Source organism: Antedon bifida, chromosome 11 (assembly GCF_963402885.1).
Source record: "Antedon bifida chromosome 11, ecAntBifi1.1, whole genome shotgun sequence".
Taxonomy (NCBI): domain Eukaryota; kingdom Metazoa; phylum Echinodermata; class Crinoidea; order Comatulida; family Antedonidae; genus Antedon; species Antedon bifida.
Genome location: NC_136236.1, coordinates 7,558,510 through 7,577,637, shown reverse-complemented (window position 1 = coordinate 7,577,637; position 19,128 = coordinate 7,558,510). Strand labels below are relative to the sequence as shown.

The 19,128-nt window shown below is 33.0% G+C and overlaps 2 protein-coding genes and 1 long non-coding RNA gene across 3 annotated transcripts in view; all 3 read right to left on the bottom strand.

Annotated features, from left to right (window-relative positions):
* Positions 1-19,128, bottom strand: part of LOC144856500 (uncharacterized) — a 109,549-nt gene that overhangs the window by 82,749 nt on the left and 7,672 nt on the right. The window lies entirely within an intron of this gene.
* Positions 1,091-3,881, bottom strand: LOC144856097 (arylsulfatase A-like). Its single transcript, XM_078714069.1, has 4 exons — positions 3,600-3,881; positions 2,844-3,488; positions 2,187-2,439; positions 1,091-1,675 (listed from the first exon to the last, which is right to left on the bottom strand). The coding sequence occupies exons 1-4, from the start codon at positions 3,845-3,847 to the stop codon at positions 1,091-1,093; spliced, it is 1,731 nt and encodes a 576-aa protein (XP_078570195.1). The 5' UTR covers positions 3,848-3,881.
* LOC144856096 (arylsulfatase A-like) lies at positions 5,603-8,633 on the bottom strand. The gene is made up of 5 exons (XM_078714068.1): positions 8,395-8,633; positions 7,639-8,283; positions 6,983-7,235; positions 6,168-6,471; positions 5,603-5,658 (listed from the first exon to the last, which is right to left on the bottom strand). Exons 1-5 carry the CDS (start codon positions 8,631-8,633, stop codon positions 5,603-5,605), a joined length of 1,497 nt encoding a protein of 498 aa, XP_078570194.1.

Here is a 19,128-nt window from a genome sequence, read left to right as displayed (position 1 = left end):
ATGTCCTAATTGCATCCCTATCGTTACGGTACTTTTTGACCTTGTAATATTATTTTAATCATTTACGAATTGATAACTGCGGGTTGAAATTGTAGATACAACATGATTATTTTAATATAAATATATTGCTTTTGAAAATAATATGCATGTATAGGCCTATAACCTAAAATGGAAAAATTTAGCAGTATACTTACTTTAGAGTCTACTCATGATTTGTATAAATTGTTGTTTGATTGGTACGGTTTTTTTAGTCGCGTGGAAGCGACTCTATAGTTCACTATGTCGGTCGGTCGGTCTGTCTGTCGGTCCGGTATCACTATGCGTTTTATCGCTTTTTGTACTTTTTTAACTGTTTTGATGTACAGAAAAGTTTTAAAGTACATTACTTTTTGAAAGTTCATTTTTTTCTGAGAGCACGCGACTTATGGCTGTTGGCCTTGTTTTGTTTCTTGTTGAGAACCATTTTTTGTTTGTTTTTGTCTTGTTGCCACAGCTGGTGGAATAATACTTTTTTTTAAGATACAATTTTAACTAGATGGAATTCCCTGCGTTAAAATTTTCATAATCGATGACAATATGTAATTATAAAATGTCCAATATAATGTAAACAAAAAATGTCATTTTCTTTAGTTACCCTAAAATTAATAGTTTTCCTCTTTTTCTTAATTATTTTTCTTTGTCTGAGTAGTTTTATTCTATTTTGTAAAAATAGATAACAATACCTAAATAGCCGTCTATAATATATAGGCTATCTATTTGTAGCCTACCGTATATTGCTTATCAACACATCGGTAAAACCAGGGATTTCATTCACTCTTCCCTCCTGGTAAAACATTCCGTAGTAATGAACTAGGCCTGTGAACTACAATAAACTCATAAGTTTGAATATATTTTAGAAAGTATTTTCACCTTAAATAATAATTCTTACATCCGCCTCTTCTTACTTAACTCTGCTGCCCACCAGATGCCAGCAACAACCAGCATCATAAATATATATATATGTGTCGTAATTGCATCACCACGATCGTTAAGCTTGTTTTCCAGTATATACCTGCCAGGTAACCATTGTATTAATTATTTGAAGATTAGCTTAAGATAGCTTTATATAATTTTCTTCATTTTGTTTTTGTCTTAAACGTGGTATTAATAACATTATAATTGCACTTAAAAATACAGTTACAAATATTATCACAAATGCAACCAGCCAGGCAAACTGAGAGCTCGGAAAAGAAACGGCTGTGACGCGTTGAGAATTGGAGAATAGTTCGTTTGTATAATTTGAAACGCATTGACAACATAGTGGAAACGGTTCGCATCCCTCGTTACAGCAAGCTTGAAAACGATCAGCAGATCGATTCAGTATACTCTCACCGTAAGTTAGGCCACTCTCTTCTAATAATCTAGCAGTGTGTAACTGATTCAGTACTGACTGCATCTCCTGATCTTCACCAATGTTTACACGTTCTTCTTGGTCTAGGTGGAGATTGTAAAGTAACGAGGGATCGTGTCGACTAAGTGGCATAGCGTTACCACACCTGGCATTATAGTCATCTAAATCTTCAGAGATCGTCGAAAAAGATTGAAGTATTACGGCATGCGCTTTGTACTGGTTGTAACGGTAGGCAAATGGGCTTTTCCATGTATTATTGAAAAACATCAAACTTGATCTAGGGCTCTGTAGGAAAATGGAAATCATTCACTGGTTATTTAATTTCATTCCAAACACGAATAAATTATATTTTTGTAAAAATTTCGTGAAATATAAGCATGAACAAACAAATTACAAGCAAGCAAAGATTTTTCATATGGTAAGAAAGCAACTAATGGCTAAGAGAACGAATAAATACCAAGAACGATTTAAGTTTGCTTTGGAGGTATGGTTTCTTTAGGAAAGGTAAGTTTTGGATTAAACAGATCCCGAAGAATTAAGGACCAAACCCACTCCTAGCGTTATCTGTTTATATGTGTCATATACACCGTCACTGCCGATCGATGTAATTTAGGCCTACCGATTGATCGCTTTACGATCATTCATTTCATCAACCATTTTAATAATCACCCTAAATCATTAATTTGTTCATCCTCATCTCAGTTGTTGTTTTCTTCTTCTTCATCATCAATATAAAACCAAATATCAATTTTGTCATCGTCGTTATCATCGGAATCGAGAAAGAATAAATACAAACCTTTCCCATATTAAAGAGCACATCACTTATGTCGTAACCATCAAGCTGTATATTGTCAACTGATGACCCAATTAAACTTGCAATCGTTGGGAATATATCAAGATGACTGATCAATTCCTTAGATATTCCAGGAGCAATTCGACTTGGCCAATACACCACACCGGGTACTCGTGTACCGCCTTCAAACGCAGAAGATTTTCCACATCGAAATGGTCCGGGTGAACCACCTTGAAAACCAGAAGATTTGTCGGGACTGGAAAACAATTTGTGATTATATTTGGTTATGTTTCTTTTCTTGTTAGTAAGTGATCTTTTTTTTGAATTGTTAATTGGGGTTAAACCAAATCAGAAATAAGTGAAAATTATCTGTCTTTATTTAATACTCCATGTCAAAGTCCTGAGATATTATGTTTAAAAATTATTTTTTTTTAATTAGGAAGACAAATTTAATAATTAAATTAATTCTTAAATTGTTCTTAATTTTTTTTTCGTAATATTTTTAATTTTAGGTGCACATTACAAAATTGTTGGGATTTGTAAATAAATTGTTGTTATCATTTTCTCCAATGTGGTTGTTTTTTTATTTATGTTAGAATCTGGTCATTGCATAAGACTACTACCCTAAGTAAAAGTCCTAAGAGAGTGTATTGTACTTACCCATTGTCAGACGTAAATAAAAATAAAGTGTTGTCAAACTCTCCGATTTCTTTTAATTTAGTGATGATATCTCCAATTTGCCAATCCATCTCAGCCAAGGAATCTGTATAATCCCCACCTAGGGTAGAATTATGAAACCGTGAACTGGCAAAATGTGGAACATGAGGTTGCACAAACCAGTACATCAGGAGAAATGAATTACCACTTTCACTAAACTCTGTAACCCAACTTCTAGCGGCTATGGTTTGTCTTTCAATCAGTGTTAACAGATTCACTGGTTGCTCAATAATCTCATCTTCTAAAAATAGTGGAAGAGGAGGGTCCGTACTTATACAATCTGCTGTTACACAAGGTACATCTGGAGGAAAGCATATCTGGGGCGGACACCCGCTATGGTAAACCGAGACAGGAAGGCCAAAAAAGTGATCGAATCCATGATGTTTTGGTAGGAACTCTCTGTTGCGACCAACTCCAATATGCCACTTGCCAATAAGAGCAGACTTGTAACCCTGGTCGGCGACGAGCTCTGCGATGGTCGTCTCGTTTAATGGAAGTCCCAGTGGACTGTTTAGCCCCAGTAATGGCATGTTCTCATTGCTCCAGAAACCACTCCGCACTGGATATCTACCTGTCAGCAAACCAGCTCTAAAGATTTTAAAGAGAAGTATTCCATAATGAAGACATTATTACTAACAAGTTTTGGTAAAGCGTAAGCTTTGGAATGGACGGTTCACAACATGGATGGATTCTACATACCTTGATGGACTACAGACTGAAGCCGAACTGTAAAACTGTGTAAGCTTCAGGCCGTCTCGATAGAGTATATCAATATTTGGAGTGTCTGAGATCGGGTTTCCTGTCGCCTGTAGATCACCGTAGCCTAAATCATCAGCCAGAAATATGACAATATTCGGTTTGTTCTGAGGCCGGCAAACTGTACATTTCAACAAAACTAGTAACAAAAATGATATGTGAAATATCATGTAATTCATAGCAGCTTTCATTGTTTTTATCAACTCAACTAATGACTGAAGCAGACCACCCGATAGGCTTATGTTTGTTTTATATCATGTGAATATCTGTCAATTACGACACGCACACTCGATGTACATTTTTTTAATTCGTAAACTTTCAAGATATAACTTGAAAATGGTTAAGTCTACCAGTACTTATCTTGAATACATGTAAAAAGTAGGCATAATTGCAAGTCGTAAACAATTTAATAAAAAAACAAAACACCTTTTTTATTGCACCGTGATAGGATATAGGCATATTAAGTATAACTAATAACAAGTATTATATAATTTCTTTGCAGTTACCCTTAGAAAAAACCTTTTTTTACAAATCACATTTCTCAATAAAGATAGAATGCAACATTTTCTTCTTTTTATATTAGTTTTTTATATATTTTTATTAATTTGTTTGTAAAAATAGAACGATCGAGGCAATATATATATATAGCTGCGTAATTTAGTCTCTCTCTTCTATCTTCTTATGCTATATAAAGTACGGTATCTAGATGGGATAAAACGGATTATAATAAGCCATTTTCTTTGCTTACCCTAAAAAACCTATTTTACAAACCTTACACATGTTTGGTTTCTCAATAGAAACAGACAACGTGATTTTTTTGATTTTTTAGTAGTGAGTACTGTATATATTTATTATATTTTTGTGAAAATAGATAACAATATCTTAATAGCCCCCTTTGAATATATGCTATCTATTTGTAGCCTATACCGTATAATTACTATAGTATCACAAAAATGGGTAAAACATTCAGTTCCTGATTAATAATAAGCAACTAACTAGGCCTGTGAACCACAAAAACAATAAACTCATAAGTTTGAAACTTTAACCATATATTCTCATAATAATTATTATATTCGCCTCTTCTTACTCTGTTCATCAAACGCCAGCAACAACCAGCACCTATAATATATATATGTCCTAATTGCATCCCTGTCGTTACGGTACTTTTTGACCTTGTAATATTATTTTAATCATTTACGAATTGATAACTGCGGGTTGAAATTGTAGATACAACATGATTATTTTAATATAAATATATTGCTTTTGAAAATAATATGCATGTATAGGCCTATAACCTAAAATGGAAAAATTTAGCAGTATACTTACTTTAGAGTCTACTCATGATTTGTATAAATTGTTGTTTGATTGGTACGGTTTTTTTAGTCGCGTGGAAGCGACTCTATAGTTCACTATGTCGGTCGGTCGGTCTGTCGGTCTGTCTGTCGGTCCGGTATCACTATGCGTTTTATCGCTTTTTGTACTTTTTTAACTGTTTTGATGTACAGAAAAGTTTTAAAGTACATTACTTTTTGAAAGTTCATTTTTTTCTGAGAGCACGCGACTTATGGCTGTTGGCCTTGTTTTGTTTCTTGTTGAGAACCATTTTTTGTTTGTTTTTGTCTTGTTGCCACAGCTGGTGGAATAATACTTTTTTTTAAGATACAATTTTAACTAGATGGAATTCCCTGCGTTAAAATTTTCATAATCGATGACAATATGTAATTATAAAATGTCCAATATAATGTAAACAAAAAATGTCATTTTCTTTAGTTACCCTAAAATTAATAGTTTTCCTCTTTTTCTTAATTATTTTTCTTTGTCTGAGTAGTTTTATTCTATTTTGTAAAAATAGATAACAATACCTAAATAGCCGTCTATAATATATAGGCTATCTATTTGTAGCCTACCGTATATTGCTTATCAACACATCGGTAAAACCAGGGATTTCATTCACTCTTCCCTCCTGGTAAAACATTCCGTAGTAATGAACTAGGCCTGTGAACTACAATAAACTCATAAGTTTGAATATATTTTAGAAAGTATTTTCACCTTAAATAATAATTCTTACATCCGCCTCTTCTTACTTAACTCTGCTGCCCACCAGATGCCAGCAACAACCAGCATCATAAATATATATATATGTGTCGTAATTGCATCACCACGATCGTTAAGCTTGTTTTCCAGTATATACCTGCCAGGTAACCATTGTATTAATTATTTGAAGATTAGCTTAAGATAGCTTTATATAATTTTCTTCATTTTGTTTTTGTCTTAAACGTGGTATTAATAACATTATAATTGCACTTAAAAATACAGTTACAAATATTATCACAAATGCAACCAGCCAGGCAAACTGAGAGCTCGGAAAAGAAACGGCTGTGACGCGTTGAGAATTGGAGAATAGTTCGTTTGTATAATTTGAAACGCATTGACAACATAGTGGAAACGGTTCGCATCCCTCGTTACAGCAAGCTTGAAAACGATCAGCAGATCGATTCAGTATACTCTCACCGTAAGTTAGGCCACTCTCTTCTAATAATCTAGCAGTGTGTAACTGATTCAGTACTGACTGCATCTCCTGATCTTCACCAATGTTTACACGTTCTTCTTGGTCTAGGTGGAGATTGTAAAGTAACGAGGGATCGTGTCGACTAAGTGGCATAGCGTTACCACACCTGGCATTATAGTCATCTAAATCTTCAGAGATCGTCGAAAAAGATTGAAGTATTACGGCATGCGCTTTGTACTGGTTGTAACGGTAGGCAAATGGGCTTTTCCATGTATTATTGAAAAACATCAAACTTGATCTAGGACTCTGTAGGAAAATGGAAATCATTCACTGGTTATTTAATTTCATTCCAAACACGAATAAATTATATTTTTGTAAAAATTTCGTGAAATATAAGCATGAACAAACAAATTACAAGCAAGCAAAGATTTTTCATATGGTAAGAAAGCAACTAATGGCTAAGAGAACGAATAAATACCAAGAACGATTTAAGTTTGCTTTGGAGGTATGGTTTCTTTATGAAAGGTAAGTTTTGGATTAAACAGATCCCGAAGAATTAAGGACCAAACCCACTCCTAGCGTTATCTGTTTATATGTGTCATATACACCGTCACTGCCGATCGATGTAATTTAGGCCTACCGATTGATCGCTTTACGATCATTCATTTCATCAACCATTTTAATAATCACCCTAAATCATTAATTTGTTCATCATCATCTCAGTTGTTGTTTTCTTCTTCTTCATCATCAATATAAAACCAAATATCAATTTTGTCATCGTCGTTATCATCGGAATCGAGAAAGAATAAATACAAACCTTTCCCATATTAAAGAGCACATCACTTATGTCGTAACCATCAAGCTGTATATTGTCAACTGATGACCCAATTAAACTTGCAATCGTTGGGAATATATCAAGATGACTGATCAATTCCTTAGATATTCCAGGAGCAATTCGACTTGGCCAATACACCACACCGGGTACTCGTGTACCGCCTTCAAACGAAGAAGATTTTCCACATCGAAATGGTCCGGATGAACCACCTTGAAAACCAGAAGATTTGTCGGGACTGGAAAACAATTTGTGATTATATTTGGTTATGTTTCTTTTCTTGTTAGTAAGTGATCTTTTTTTTGAATTGTTAATTGGGGTTAAACCAAATCAGAAATAAGTGAAAATGATCTGTCTTTATTTAATACCCCATGTCAAAGTCCTGAGATATTATGTTTTTAAAATTTTTTTTTTTTAATTAGGAAGACAAATTTAATAATTAAATTAATTCTTAAATTGTTCTTAATTTTTTTTTCGTAATATTTTTAATTTTAGGTGCACATTACAAAATTTTTGGGATTTGTAAATAAATTGTTGTTATCATTTTCTCAAATGTGGTTGTTTTTTATTTATGTTAGAATCTGGTCATTGCATAAGACTACTACCCTAAGTAAAAGTCCTAAGAGATTTATTATACTTACCCATTGTCAGACGTAAATAGGAATAAAGTGTTGTCAAACTCTCCGATTTCTTTTAATTTAGTGATGATATCTCCAATTTGCCAATCCATCTCAGCCAAAGAATCTGTATAATCCCCACCTAGGGTAGAATTATGAAACCGTGAACAGGCAAAATGTGGAACATGAGGTTGCACAAACCAGTACATCAGGAGAAATGGATTACCACTTTCACTAAACTCTGTAACCCAACTTCTAGCGGCTATGGTTTGTCTTTCAATCAGTGTTAACAGATTCACTGGTTGCTCAATAATCTCATCTTCTAAAAATAATGGAAGAGGAGGGTCCGTACTTGTACAATCTGCTGTTACACAAGGTACATCTGGAGGAAAACATATCTGGGGCGGACACCCGCTAAGGTAAACCGAGACAGGAAGGCCAAAAAAGTGATCGAATCCATGATGTTTTGGTAGGAACTCTCTGTTGCGACCAACTCCAAGATGCCACTTGCCAATAAGAGCAGACTTGTAACCCTGGTCGGCGACGAGCTCTGCGATGGTCGTCTCGTTTAATGGAAGTCCCAGTGGACTGTTTAGCCTCAGTGATGGCAGGTTCTCATTGATCCAGAAACCACTCCGTACTGGATATCTACCTGTCAGCAAACCAGCTCTAAAGATTTTAAAGAGAAGTATTCCATAATGAAGACATTATTACTAACAAGTTTTGGTAAAGCGTAAGCTTTGGAATGGACGGTTCACAACATGGATGTATTCTACATACCTTGATGGACTACAGACTGAAGCCGAACTGTAAAACTGTGTAAGCTTCAGGCCGTCTCGATAGAGTATATCAATATTTGGAGTGTCTGAGATCGGGTTTCCTGTCGCCTGTAGATCACCGTAGCCTAAATCATCAGCCAGAAATATGACAATATTCGGTTTGTTCTGAGGCCGGCAAACTGTACATTTCAACAAAACTAGTAACAAAAATGATATCTTGTAATTCATAGCAGCTTTCATTGTTTTTATCAACTCAACTAATGACTGAAGCAGACCACCCGATAGGCTTATGTTTGTTTTATATCATGTGAATATCTGTCAATTACGCACACTCGATGCACATTTTTTTAATTCGTAAACTTTCAAGATATAACTTGAAAATGGTTAAGTCTACCAGTACTTATCTTGAATACTTGTAAAAAGCAGGCATAATTGCAAGTCGTAAACAATTAATTAATAAAAAAAACATTAAAAAAATAAAAGTATTATATAAATTCTTTGCAGTTACCCTTAGAAAAAACCTTTTTTACAAATTACATTTCTCACTAAAGATAGAATGCAACATTTTCTTCTTTTTATATTTGTTTTTTATATATTTTTATTAATTTGTTTGTAAAAATAGAACTATCGAGGCAATATATATATATAGCTGCGTAATTTAGTCTCTCTCTTCTATCTTCTTATACTATATAAAGTACGGTATCTAGATGGGATAAAACGGATTATAATAAGCCATTTTCTTTGCTTACCCTAAAAAACCTATTTTACAAACCTTACACATGTTTGGTTTCTCAATAGAATATAGTTCTAGTAGAACACAAACTTTTTAAATTTCTTTTGTTTTATGCAAGAAAATGTATGTTTATCTATTATCGTCGATCGTTATCGTTCTAGTGTAAATGGGCCTTTAGGCCTAAACAAATAGCATGTTTTTTTATGCACCGTGATAAGCTGTATATTGAGTATTCCTATGTAAAGTACAAAACAAAAAAAAGTGTGATACTTTTTCTGTGCAGTTACTCTAAAAAATTTCGTTTACAAATATTAATCATTTCTCAGAAACACAAGACAACGTTAAATTAATATTTTTCTTCTTTTTTTTAAACTGTAATTTTGTTATAGTGGTTTTTAGGCCTATACATTTTTATTTATATTTTGTAAAAATAGATAGGTCGATGCAGTATATTTGTAGCCTACCGTATATTGCTTATCAACACATCGGTAAAACCAGGGATTTCATTCACTCTTCCCTCCTGGTAAAACATTCCGTAGTAATGAACTAGGCCTGTGAACTACAATAAACTCATAAGTTTGAATATATTTTTAGAAAGTATTTTCACCTTAAATAATAATTCTTACATCCGCCTCTTCTTACTTAACTCTGCTGCCCACCAGATGCCAGCAACAACCAGCATCATAAATAAGTTAATCGTTAAGCTTGTTTTCCAGTATATACCTGCCAGGCTGAGTGTTCAAGCTACATCAACGTTTAAATCGTTATATAAAGTAGGCAAACAAAATAAGTTAAATGTACGGAGTATGAAGAGAAAACAAAGCAGCAAGTTTCTGATTTTTTACAACTCAAATCAAACTGAAACATTTCATTTACCGCTTAGATCTAATTGTTTTCCTTTGTATTATCCCCCCAAAAACATGAAAAATGAAGATTAATAAAATCACACTTTGATATAGACCATTTTGTAGTTTTAACAAAGTTCTTCCGTGGAAGAAAAAAACTCGCTTATTAAATGACAAACACATTGACTGGCAGCAAATTTGACTATTTTTTTGCTCTAAATTACAGTTTTCCAGGTAAATATTTTTTTTTTCGATCCAATTTTTTGTCAAAGTGAATAACTATTATTTGACATTACAATTGCATATTCAAAAAATTTTTTTTTTCAGGAGGAGGGACAGTATATCTTCGTGGTATTAAATTATTATTACTTAAAAGTGCAGGTAAAAATATTAGCACAAAATGACGAAAAGTGATTTTCCAGAAAACCGAAAATAATCATATAATCATATATTTCTTCAATTATGTAAATAGGCCCATGGAGGTATGAAATATTATTTTATTCCTCCATGATATATGGCCTATATAATTCAGAAGATTATATATAGGCCTACCTCATTTATGGACCACAGGACAGCACAGAAAGACCATCGGACTTTCAACTGTGCCTCCTTGATCTTGCCAATTTAATAGTTGAAACGCTTGGCAATGAATTGGCGGTTTCTACGCACATCTATGTGAGGGGAAAATAAACACAAGCTCATTTTGAATGAATGATGAAAAGAGCATCACACAGTATACTATAGTACATATTTTTATCAAAAATCTTTGATGCTAGGAAATTCACATAGAGAGGGCGGTATTAACATTTTTTTATTATTATTATTTTTAAGCCAGAGCCTGTGCGGCTTACAATGCGAGTACTGTACGTGAATATTTTCCAAATCTAAAGAGCTTTTTGGACGTATGTTGTGATTATTTTTAAATTCTGGTGAGTAAAATGTTTATTATTTTAACTATTTATTGTGTATAATAAACCATCAACATTCACCTGATTTCGCCTGAGAGCTACCGTCGTGTTCCACGCCTATCGCTCTGTGGTGGTGTACAGTATGATAAGACGGAAAGGATGCGATAACCATCCTGACCTATCCGTATCCTCTATCGTCTGGTGTTGAGCTCCTATATTATCCAGCGGGGCGGCAACAATTTTTTAAGTAGGGGGTCAGGGGTGTATCCATTTTAAATAGAGGATGGGTCCTTAGACACCAAATATTTGAGCCACGAAGCAATTTTTTTTTAGGAAAATGACAGATGGTCGTAAATGGTTCTCTGGGACATTCGGACATAAAACGCATGATAAAATGGCACCTCTTTCTAATCTAGTTGGCTGGGAACTGACACCCTAAATGGAAAAAAATAAAAATTGCGAGTGTGCAGTGTGCCGCATTGATTCTTGAAACTTTCCTGGGTTCAGATCATGTAACTCCGTAACAGAAATAGCACTCAAAATCATCATCCAGGATTCTGAAACGGCGCGCTATTAATTGAGGAGGCAGGCAGTCTGGCCATAGTGCGCTCCCTTTGTGCAGCATTGTACAGAACAGCTATGGTATGGAGGCGTGTTACTTTTTTTTTGCGTATCTGATTTTGGCTATTGTTAAATTGTAGCTCAAAACAATCTTTACACCCAGTATCTGCCCCGCTGGAATATTTTAATATAAAATAATAGAGGTTCAGACATTCTGTGGTATATTTGGTATTATGTTCCCTTATGCCATCTTAATTTAAAATTATATAATGTTAAGTAATATTAAGTAATTGTTACTTAGAAGTGTGCCAGTGCCAGTTAGAAGAAAACAAAGGTGTAAACATTTTACACATGACCATAATTTAACTACTGTCCGAACAAAATTTGCCTTTATCACGATACGAAAGACATTTTTTTAGATGAATGATGACAAAATATGAGCAAAGCGTAACCAAATAACACAGTACGTCGATCATATTGTTATTTTCATAGACCAAGTTACTTTCATAGCTCATTAACAGACAGTCATACATACTTTTTGCATTTTGCTTTTTTGCTGATTAGGCCTTGCCTGTTTGTATTGTTGAGTGAAAAGAGAAATATAAATAGAAATTTGTGGGGGTTCAAAATGTTGTATTTGACCTTTGAATTATTTTGGGTGGTCGGTTGTGCAACCCTGGTTCTTTTTTTTAGGTTGTCTTCATTTTTTTTTTTATCATGTGGTCATGTTTCAAAATGTTTACAAATTATGTATGTCACCTATATTAGTATGTCTTCTATCATGCTATAGACCAAATTCAGTACTGAGTTTTTATTGTACATACTCAAAATCAGTGCACATATTAATTTAACTTTGCATTTATGCTGATGATCACGGTGATGAGTTTACATTAAGTTCTCTTTTAGGTTTAGATCTTCACTTAGATCTTATTTATTAATGTTTTGAGAATCATGTCCGGAATGTTTTCCAAATGTCTCAAAGTGTTTTGTTTATGTGAAAGTATACATGTCCTCTCCCAGGTAGCAACATCCATGAGTACTTTAGACATTCTATCTGACTAAAACACCTGTTTTTGTATTAGTATCTAAGGTCCTGTTTCTGCTGTGAAAAAAATAACCGGTAATAACAGTGTGGATAAATTAACCCCAATTTTTTTAAAGCAGAAACAGGACAAATTTTCAATAACCTGTTAAATGGAAGCATGAAAATAACGGTTAAAAACAAAAAAACGAAATGATTTGGTTTTATAACGCCATTTAACCAGTTATTGCTGTGCAACTTTAGCTGAAACACAAGTTAAAGATGTATTGTCCCCCTGAAAAATTATTTTACAATTTTTTTTATTGAATATGGAATTTTAATGTCACATAATAGTTATCCACTTTGACCAAAAATCGATCTAAAAAAAATTGTATTTACCTGAAAAAATTTAAAGCAAAAAATGGTCAAATTGGCTGCCAGCCAATGGATTTTTGGATTTTTTTTTAATTTAACCATTTTGTTATTTTAAAAGTGAAAACATTTTTTTTTATTTTATTTTTCTACGGAAGTGATTAACTTTATTAAAATTAAAAAATAACCTATTCAAAGTCTGATTTAATTAATCTTCATTTTTCATGTTTTTGGGGGACAATACATCTTTAACGGTTAGACAGCTGTACTACCTTGTAAGTTTGACCTTCTGATGTAGCATTGCATTTTGGGTAATGTTAATGTTTTTTGTTTTTTTTTTTCAAAAATTTTAAAGATTTTTTGTGAGCAGAAACTTAGCAGAAAATGTGGTCATCCTAAAATTTATATTTTTGAAATAAATTGTTTATTCGACGTCATGTAGCAGAACAGGCCCAAAGGGGACATACTGAAGGTGATGTTTATTAGGTTTATAGTTTTTAATTTATAAAGCGCAAAAAAAAACCTCTCAAATCGCAAGTGAAAAGGGAAAATAAGGGAAGTAAACTTTCATGGCAGCATCCACATTGAAGTATGGAGTTAGGCAGTTGGCACCAGTTGAGTATCAGCCTTCTATCCTAGTAAAAAAGCTATAGGTAAAGGCATGGACGACAACCAATGATTAACAGGCACAAATACATAATTAAACTAGATTTGAACTCGTCACTACGGACGAGTTAGGTTATCCGCAGCGCAAAGGCCACGTGCACGTCATACGTTAGAATATTGCAAACAGGAAAACGATTATGCCATTAAAACAATTTCAGTGTGCTCTCTATTTTGTGTCACGTCTAAGTATATACAGTATACACTATATACTGTATACATACTACATACAGTGCCGTTTAGGTAAAAATAAGTGATCAAAGTTATTTACGCTTTTGAACATGATGACGTCATCACAATTTTTAAAATGGTGAATCATGCGAAAGGTAATTGATTGACCTAGACAATGTAAAAAAATGGGGAGAAATGGAATACGGATAAGTGGAGATGCGCTCCATTGAATGAGATGAGCAATAACGAAAGAGACAAATATCCTATATTTTATATTCGCGTGGCCATACGATGACGTCACAATGTCCTGTTAGCAATATTAATGTATGATTTGATATCTACAACTCATTAACTTCCAGAATATGTAATAAAAATAACTTTCACCGTTTAGTTTAGAAACTACGACTGTTTAAAAAAAAGCATAATTTTGACGATTTTTTGAGCTTTTTGATAAAAAACGTGCGCAAATTATCCAATTCGACGTGCTCGTATAACGTAATTTTAAGTCGAAATTGTTTAAAAGTTGGTAAAATTACTAGAAAAGGCTGGAAAAACATAAATCACGTGAAAAAAGTATGTTTTTGCGCTACATGCGCACGTGCGCGTAAAATAAATGCGCGTGCGTGGGAATTTTTGAAGTGCTCAAAATGACATGAAATGCGTAGAAAGTTGATTAGAAGTTGATTTTTCGCATTTTGAAATTTTAAACGCGCGTGCGCGCGTAACTTTCTTTGAAACATGCCATTTTTAATCCATAGAAAGTTTGCCCTTGATATGACTTAAATGTTCATCAAGTGTCATTACAAAATGACTTTTGGTTTTTAGTCTATGTTAAATACGCGAAATTCATAAAATCGCGCGTAACTTACGCTGCGCGACTCTAAAGTAAAAAAACTAAATGTCCTGCACTTTTACAGCTAGAGGTCAATCTTCTGACAAAGTTATACGATGTAATGTTGATAGTAATTTGAGATACACGTGACACAAAATTCTGGGAAAGAAAGAAGAATATAGAAAAAAAAAAAGATCCTGACAATAACAAGGGGTTATCCGCCAAGTGCGGATAACCAAAAATTAGAAACACAATAAAACGAATCACAAATAAAATGGAAAAGATTTCCACCAACAAATTTCACCAGCAACTATTGAATTTTTTTAATCAATTTTCTGTGCTCTGTTTTGTCATTCTACTAGAGGATGTTATGTACCGGGTTGAGGATAATTATTCTGTTTATCGTCTTCCTTTTTAAATTGTTGGCATGTATTTGGACTCATATTAATTTTAATGTTCCAAGTTCAATAGGTAAAGCTATTTAAAGGTTATTTCAGGGCATTAAATATTGTAAATAACGATTTTGATGACTAAACTATATTTAGTATATAAAAGAATGCTGTGATTCATCTTTAGTCATTTAAGTCAACTCGGAGTATAGAAATAAATGTATCTGTATAAATCCAAAGGAAAATTACTGGAAAAACACCACAATGCTGTGGTATTTCAGTGGTACCAAGGCATTGGTGGTGGTGTTTCCCTTCCCCCTCTCTCTGTTTTTATTTTTTTGCAAAAACATAAAAGAATTTTGAGGCGAGTGAGTGGCCGAGCTAGAACGCGTCTTCTCAGAATAAGGACTATGAAACAAAGGTCCAGTGTACACATCTGGCTCATGTGCACTTTAAAAAACCTAGTTTCTAGTCTGAAACCTGTCTAATTAATTAACATACCCCCCAAAAAATTAATGTTTACGCTGTGGTCTGTGATTCTAGGATCCTAGGATCTGTGATTCTCAAAAGATCCTAGGATCTGTGATTCTAGGCATGATGAATGACAGAATTTTGAAAAAACAAGAAAACGTCAGGCTAGGCCTATAGCTAGCATACAATGTTCGTACGTTACTACTTTACCAGCTTGGCCAAAAACTAAGCTAGGCTAGACCTAAAGCCGTCCACGAGAGGACATTCAATGAGAGCTATGAGTTCGGTAGTGCATTGTTTTTCTCTTACCATAGAACATTAAGACAAGAAATGACCTGGTTTAATGTCTTTAAAGTAATATATATGCAATATATTTTACAAAACGTCAACAATTTTAGGGATTAAGAAATATAAATATTATATGAGCATCTTTTTTGGTCATATTTATGAATCGGTAATTGGATACTTTTATAAAGAATTAAGACTAATGATTCACTAAATTTGCTTCAAACTTTTTTTATGACTCATGAAAAATCCAAATTGATAATCACATTTCATTGATTGACAAAACTACAAAACATAAAATCCTAAAAAATATAAAGAAATGACTAATAGAAAATTAAAAAATTGACATCCTTTGCATTTTCTGAGAAAGTTAAAGCGAGAAGTCATGAATAAGAGCTGAATCATAAAAACAAAAGAGAAATGTCTATGGTTGCTGTACGTGAAATGAGAAAACACACTTTAACCTTTTTCAAATGCAACATACATTGTATAAATTCAATATTGTTTTATCATTTTCCGTTATGAATTTATTTCCTTCCTTCTTACTTAAAAAAAACACTGTAGGCCTACTGTATAAACAATTAATCTATTTAATATTATATAAGAGTAATTTATGTATAGAGATCCCGCTTCGTGAATTAATATGGAATATGTGGGCATATCAATTTGATGTCTGTTGCGCATGCGTACAATCCGTACAAGAACTAGTGCTGTTCTGTCGTACTTATACCAAAGGTGTTAAAGAGTCGCTATCAAATTTAACATTACCAAAAGGCTCAACAGTCCAATGGTAGGATATTTGCATATCAAGCAAAAGGTTCCAGGTTCAAATCTCCTCAGTTTGAACAGCTTTTTCTTATTCTCACAGATTTCCTCATCGTTTTTAAAATTAATTCATTTTCAGTATAATATTTTTACCCCTTTTACCTCAAATGTATTCAGCGTCAAATCAACCCGGTATGATAACTGAGATAGTCCAAAAGGCCTGATTTAAAAATTTGGTGAAAATTAGTGTGTGGGATTTGCCCAGGATTGCAATAATAATGGATTTGCCAAAGTTTTCTTAATTAGGCTTAAATTTATACACAGTAGGTGGTGTGGGAGAGATTATACTTGGTCAGGTCATAATGATTTGCTTTTTACTCCATCTCTTTGCTTCTGATATACGTAATTTGACATGTGATTTGCTATTTGAATAAATTTACATCTCATTATATCTCTCACTATTTGAGCAGCAAATTCATCATCTTAAATCTGTTTATTGAATTTTCTTACTAAAAGGTCAAAGGTTATGATAGTGAATATTTCACTATTAATGAATCCTGCCATTCTTGCTATAAAATGCAGGTGTATAGCCTCAATCACTCATTAGTTTAAAAAATCTAAATAAAATTTTACACTAAGGTTTTTATTTTTTTACATTCCTGTATTATATTGTACATTGTAATACTGTAGTTAACAAAAATATAATTTTCATTACATATTCATAATTATTTACCATTAATTTCTGTTGTAAATAATTAACCAATATGATTATTTTACAATAACATTATAGCAATTTATCAATCAAGCCCTCAGCCAGGATTTTTACAGGGAGTTCTTGTCCTTTTTTCCTCAAAATAGGGCATGTGCAAAGTATAAGCAACTGAAGAAAAATAAATGGCCTAGTCTAGAGTGGATTAAAGTAATTTGTTTCTGCTGGCTAGGTATAGGATTGGACAACAAATTGACACACTCCATTCAAACCGGTTATTTGCTCCCAGCAAAAACAGGCTCAAGAGAAATCCAATTCCTGGCATCATCACTAAATGTTGTGCTTCTTGGTATGACGTGCTATGGTGTAGTTATATTATTAGTCATTTGAGATTGAATATTGAAAATTATTTCTTGTTTCGAAAATTTGACAGATTTTTTAACGACCTTAACAATTGTGAAGGTCATGTAGGCTAAAGTTTAATAATTTCCTATTAGAACTGTGGATATTGAAAGACACTTGCTATTAATGTGTTATTCATTGTTTGGGATTTCAAATTAAGCATACATGTGATATTTAATTATATTACATACAGTAGGCACAATCACATGAGGAGGAGGATCTAAAATGTTATTAAATGTTGTACTGTATATAGAAGCAAGCAATATCTGTTTAAACAATAACACAAAATAACGTAATATAATATGACAAACTTTAATTGCAGGATCTCAAATCAAATCAAATCTTTATTCGTTCCATATATAAAAAGTGTACATGGAAAAATTGTTTTCCTCGACAGAAAATATGGTAAAACATTCACAATTACATCATACATAGAACATCCATCAATCAATCATTAAATCATTAATTACAGAAATTCGGCTAAATCTCAGACATACAGAAAAGAAATATCATGGAAATACATGTACAAACAGTGGAAAATGATGGTAAATCCCTGGCAAAACACAAAAATTATGGACAAATCAATGGCCCACATTTCCAAAGTCCCTACTTTTGGGTTTGTGTAAAACTCAACATGTCGTAAAATGCCACAAAACACTGTTTGACACGACGCATACAAAACTACTGACATTTTCTATTTATTACATAAATTGTTTAAGACTATTTTATGCAGTCAGTCAATGGCTGCAATAAACAGTATGTATGCATACCCTAAACAAATTGCTATAATAGCATAGAAAGATTAAATCTGTAAACAAAATGTAGTAAATTGTGGTAACTGCAGTAAAAAAATTAATTGACATTTTCGTAGTACAATTAGCTGACAAAACAATGAACAAATGTAAAATAATGATTAAGATCCTTCCTTTAATTGCTTTCCTAGAATTTAAATTACAACCATGTTTTTCATTACATGACATTTGGTTAATTTCTTGATGACCACATCCACTCACTTCACAGAAGATTCAAGATTCAAATTTTATTCTCATCCATTTCTGGAAATTCCATTGCTTGCATTAAAAATTACAGAACAATAATTTAAACACATTACAATAATAAACATATTTGATATATATAAAAACAATAAAAAGCATATCTATTTACAGTATATTTTACTTATAATTTTCATCGTTTGTAATATTGTTAAAAAGTTTAATGGTTTGTGGAAGGAAGGAGTTCAGTTCAGTGCGAGAACCAATTAAAGAATCTATCCTAGAAAATATTTTGTAATGTATAGATTTATAGAAGGTAGCTGAGCTAATTTTGTAGATTTTCCAACTAAAATTAGAACAAATCATACATATGTATTTTAAGGAATCCGAATTCTTTCAACTACAGAGCCAATGCTGAGCAGCTAATGGGCACCGCCAACTGCAGCCATACAATCGGCACAGTTCAATTCAAGGCTTTCCTAAAAAATAGGTAGAACAAGTTTTCTTGACTAAAAGGTCTTAAACTGGAGATCCAGTGTACACGCTGGCTCGTTTGCACTGTAAAGATCCCAATGCATCTTTCGAAAGAGTAAAATAAAATAATTAAATGAAAATG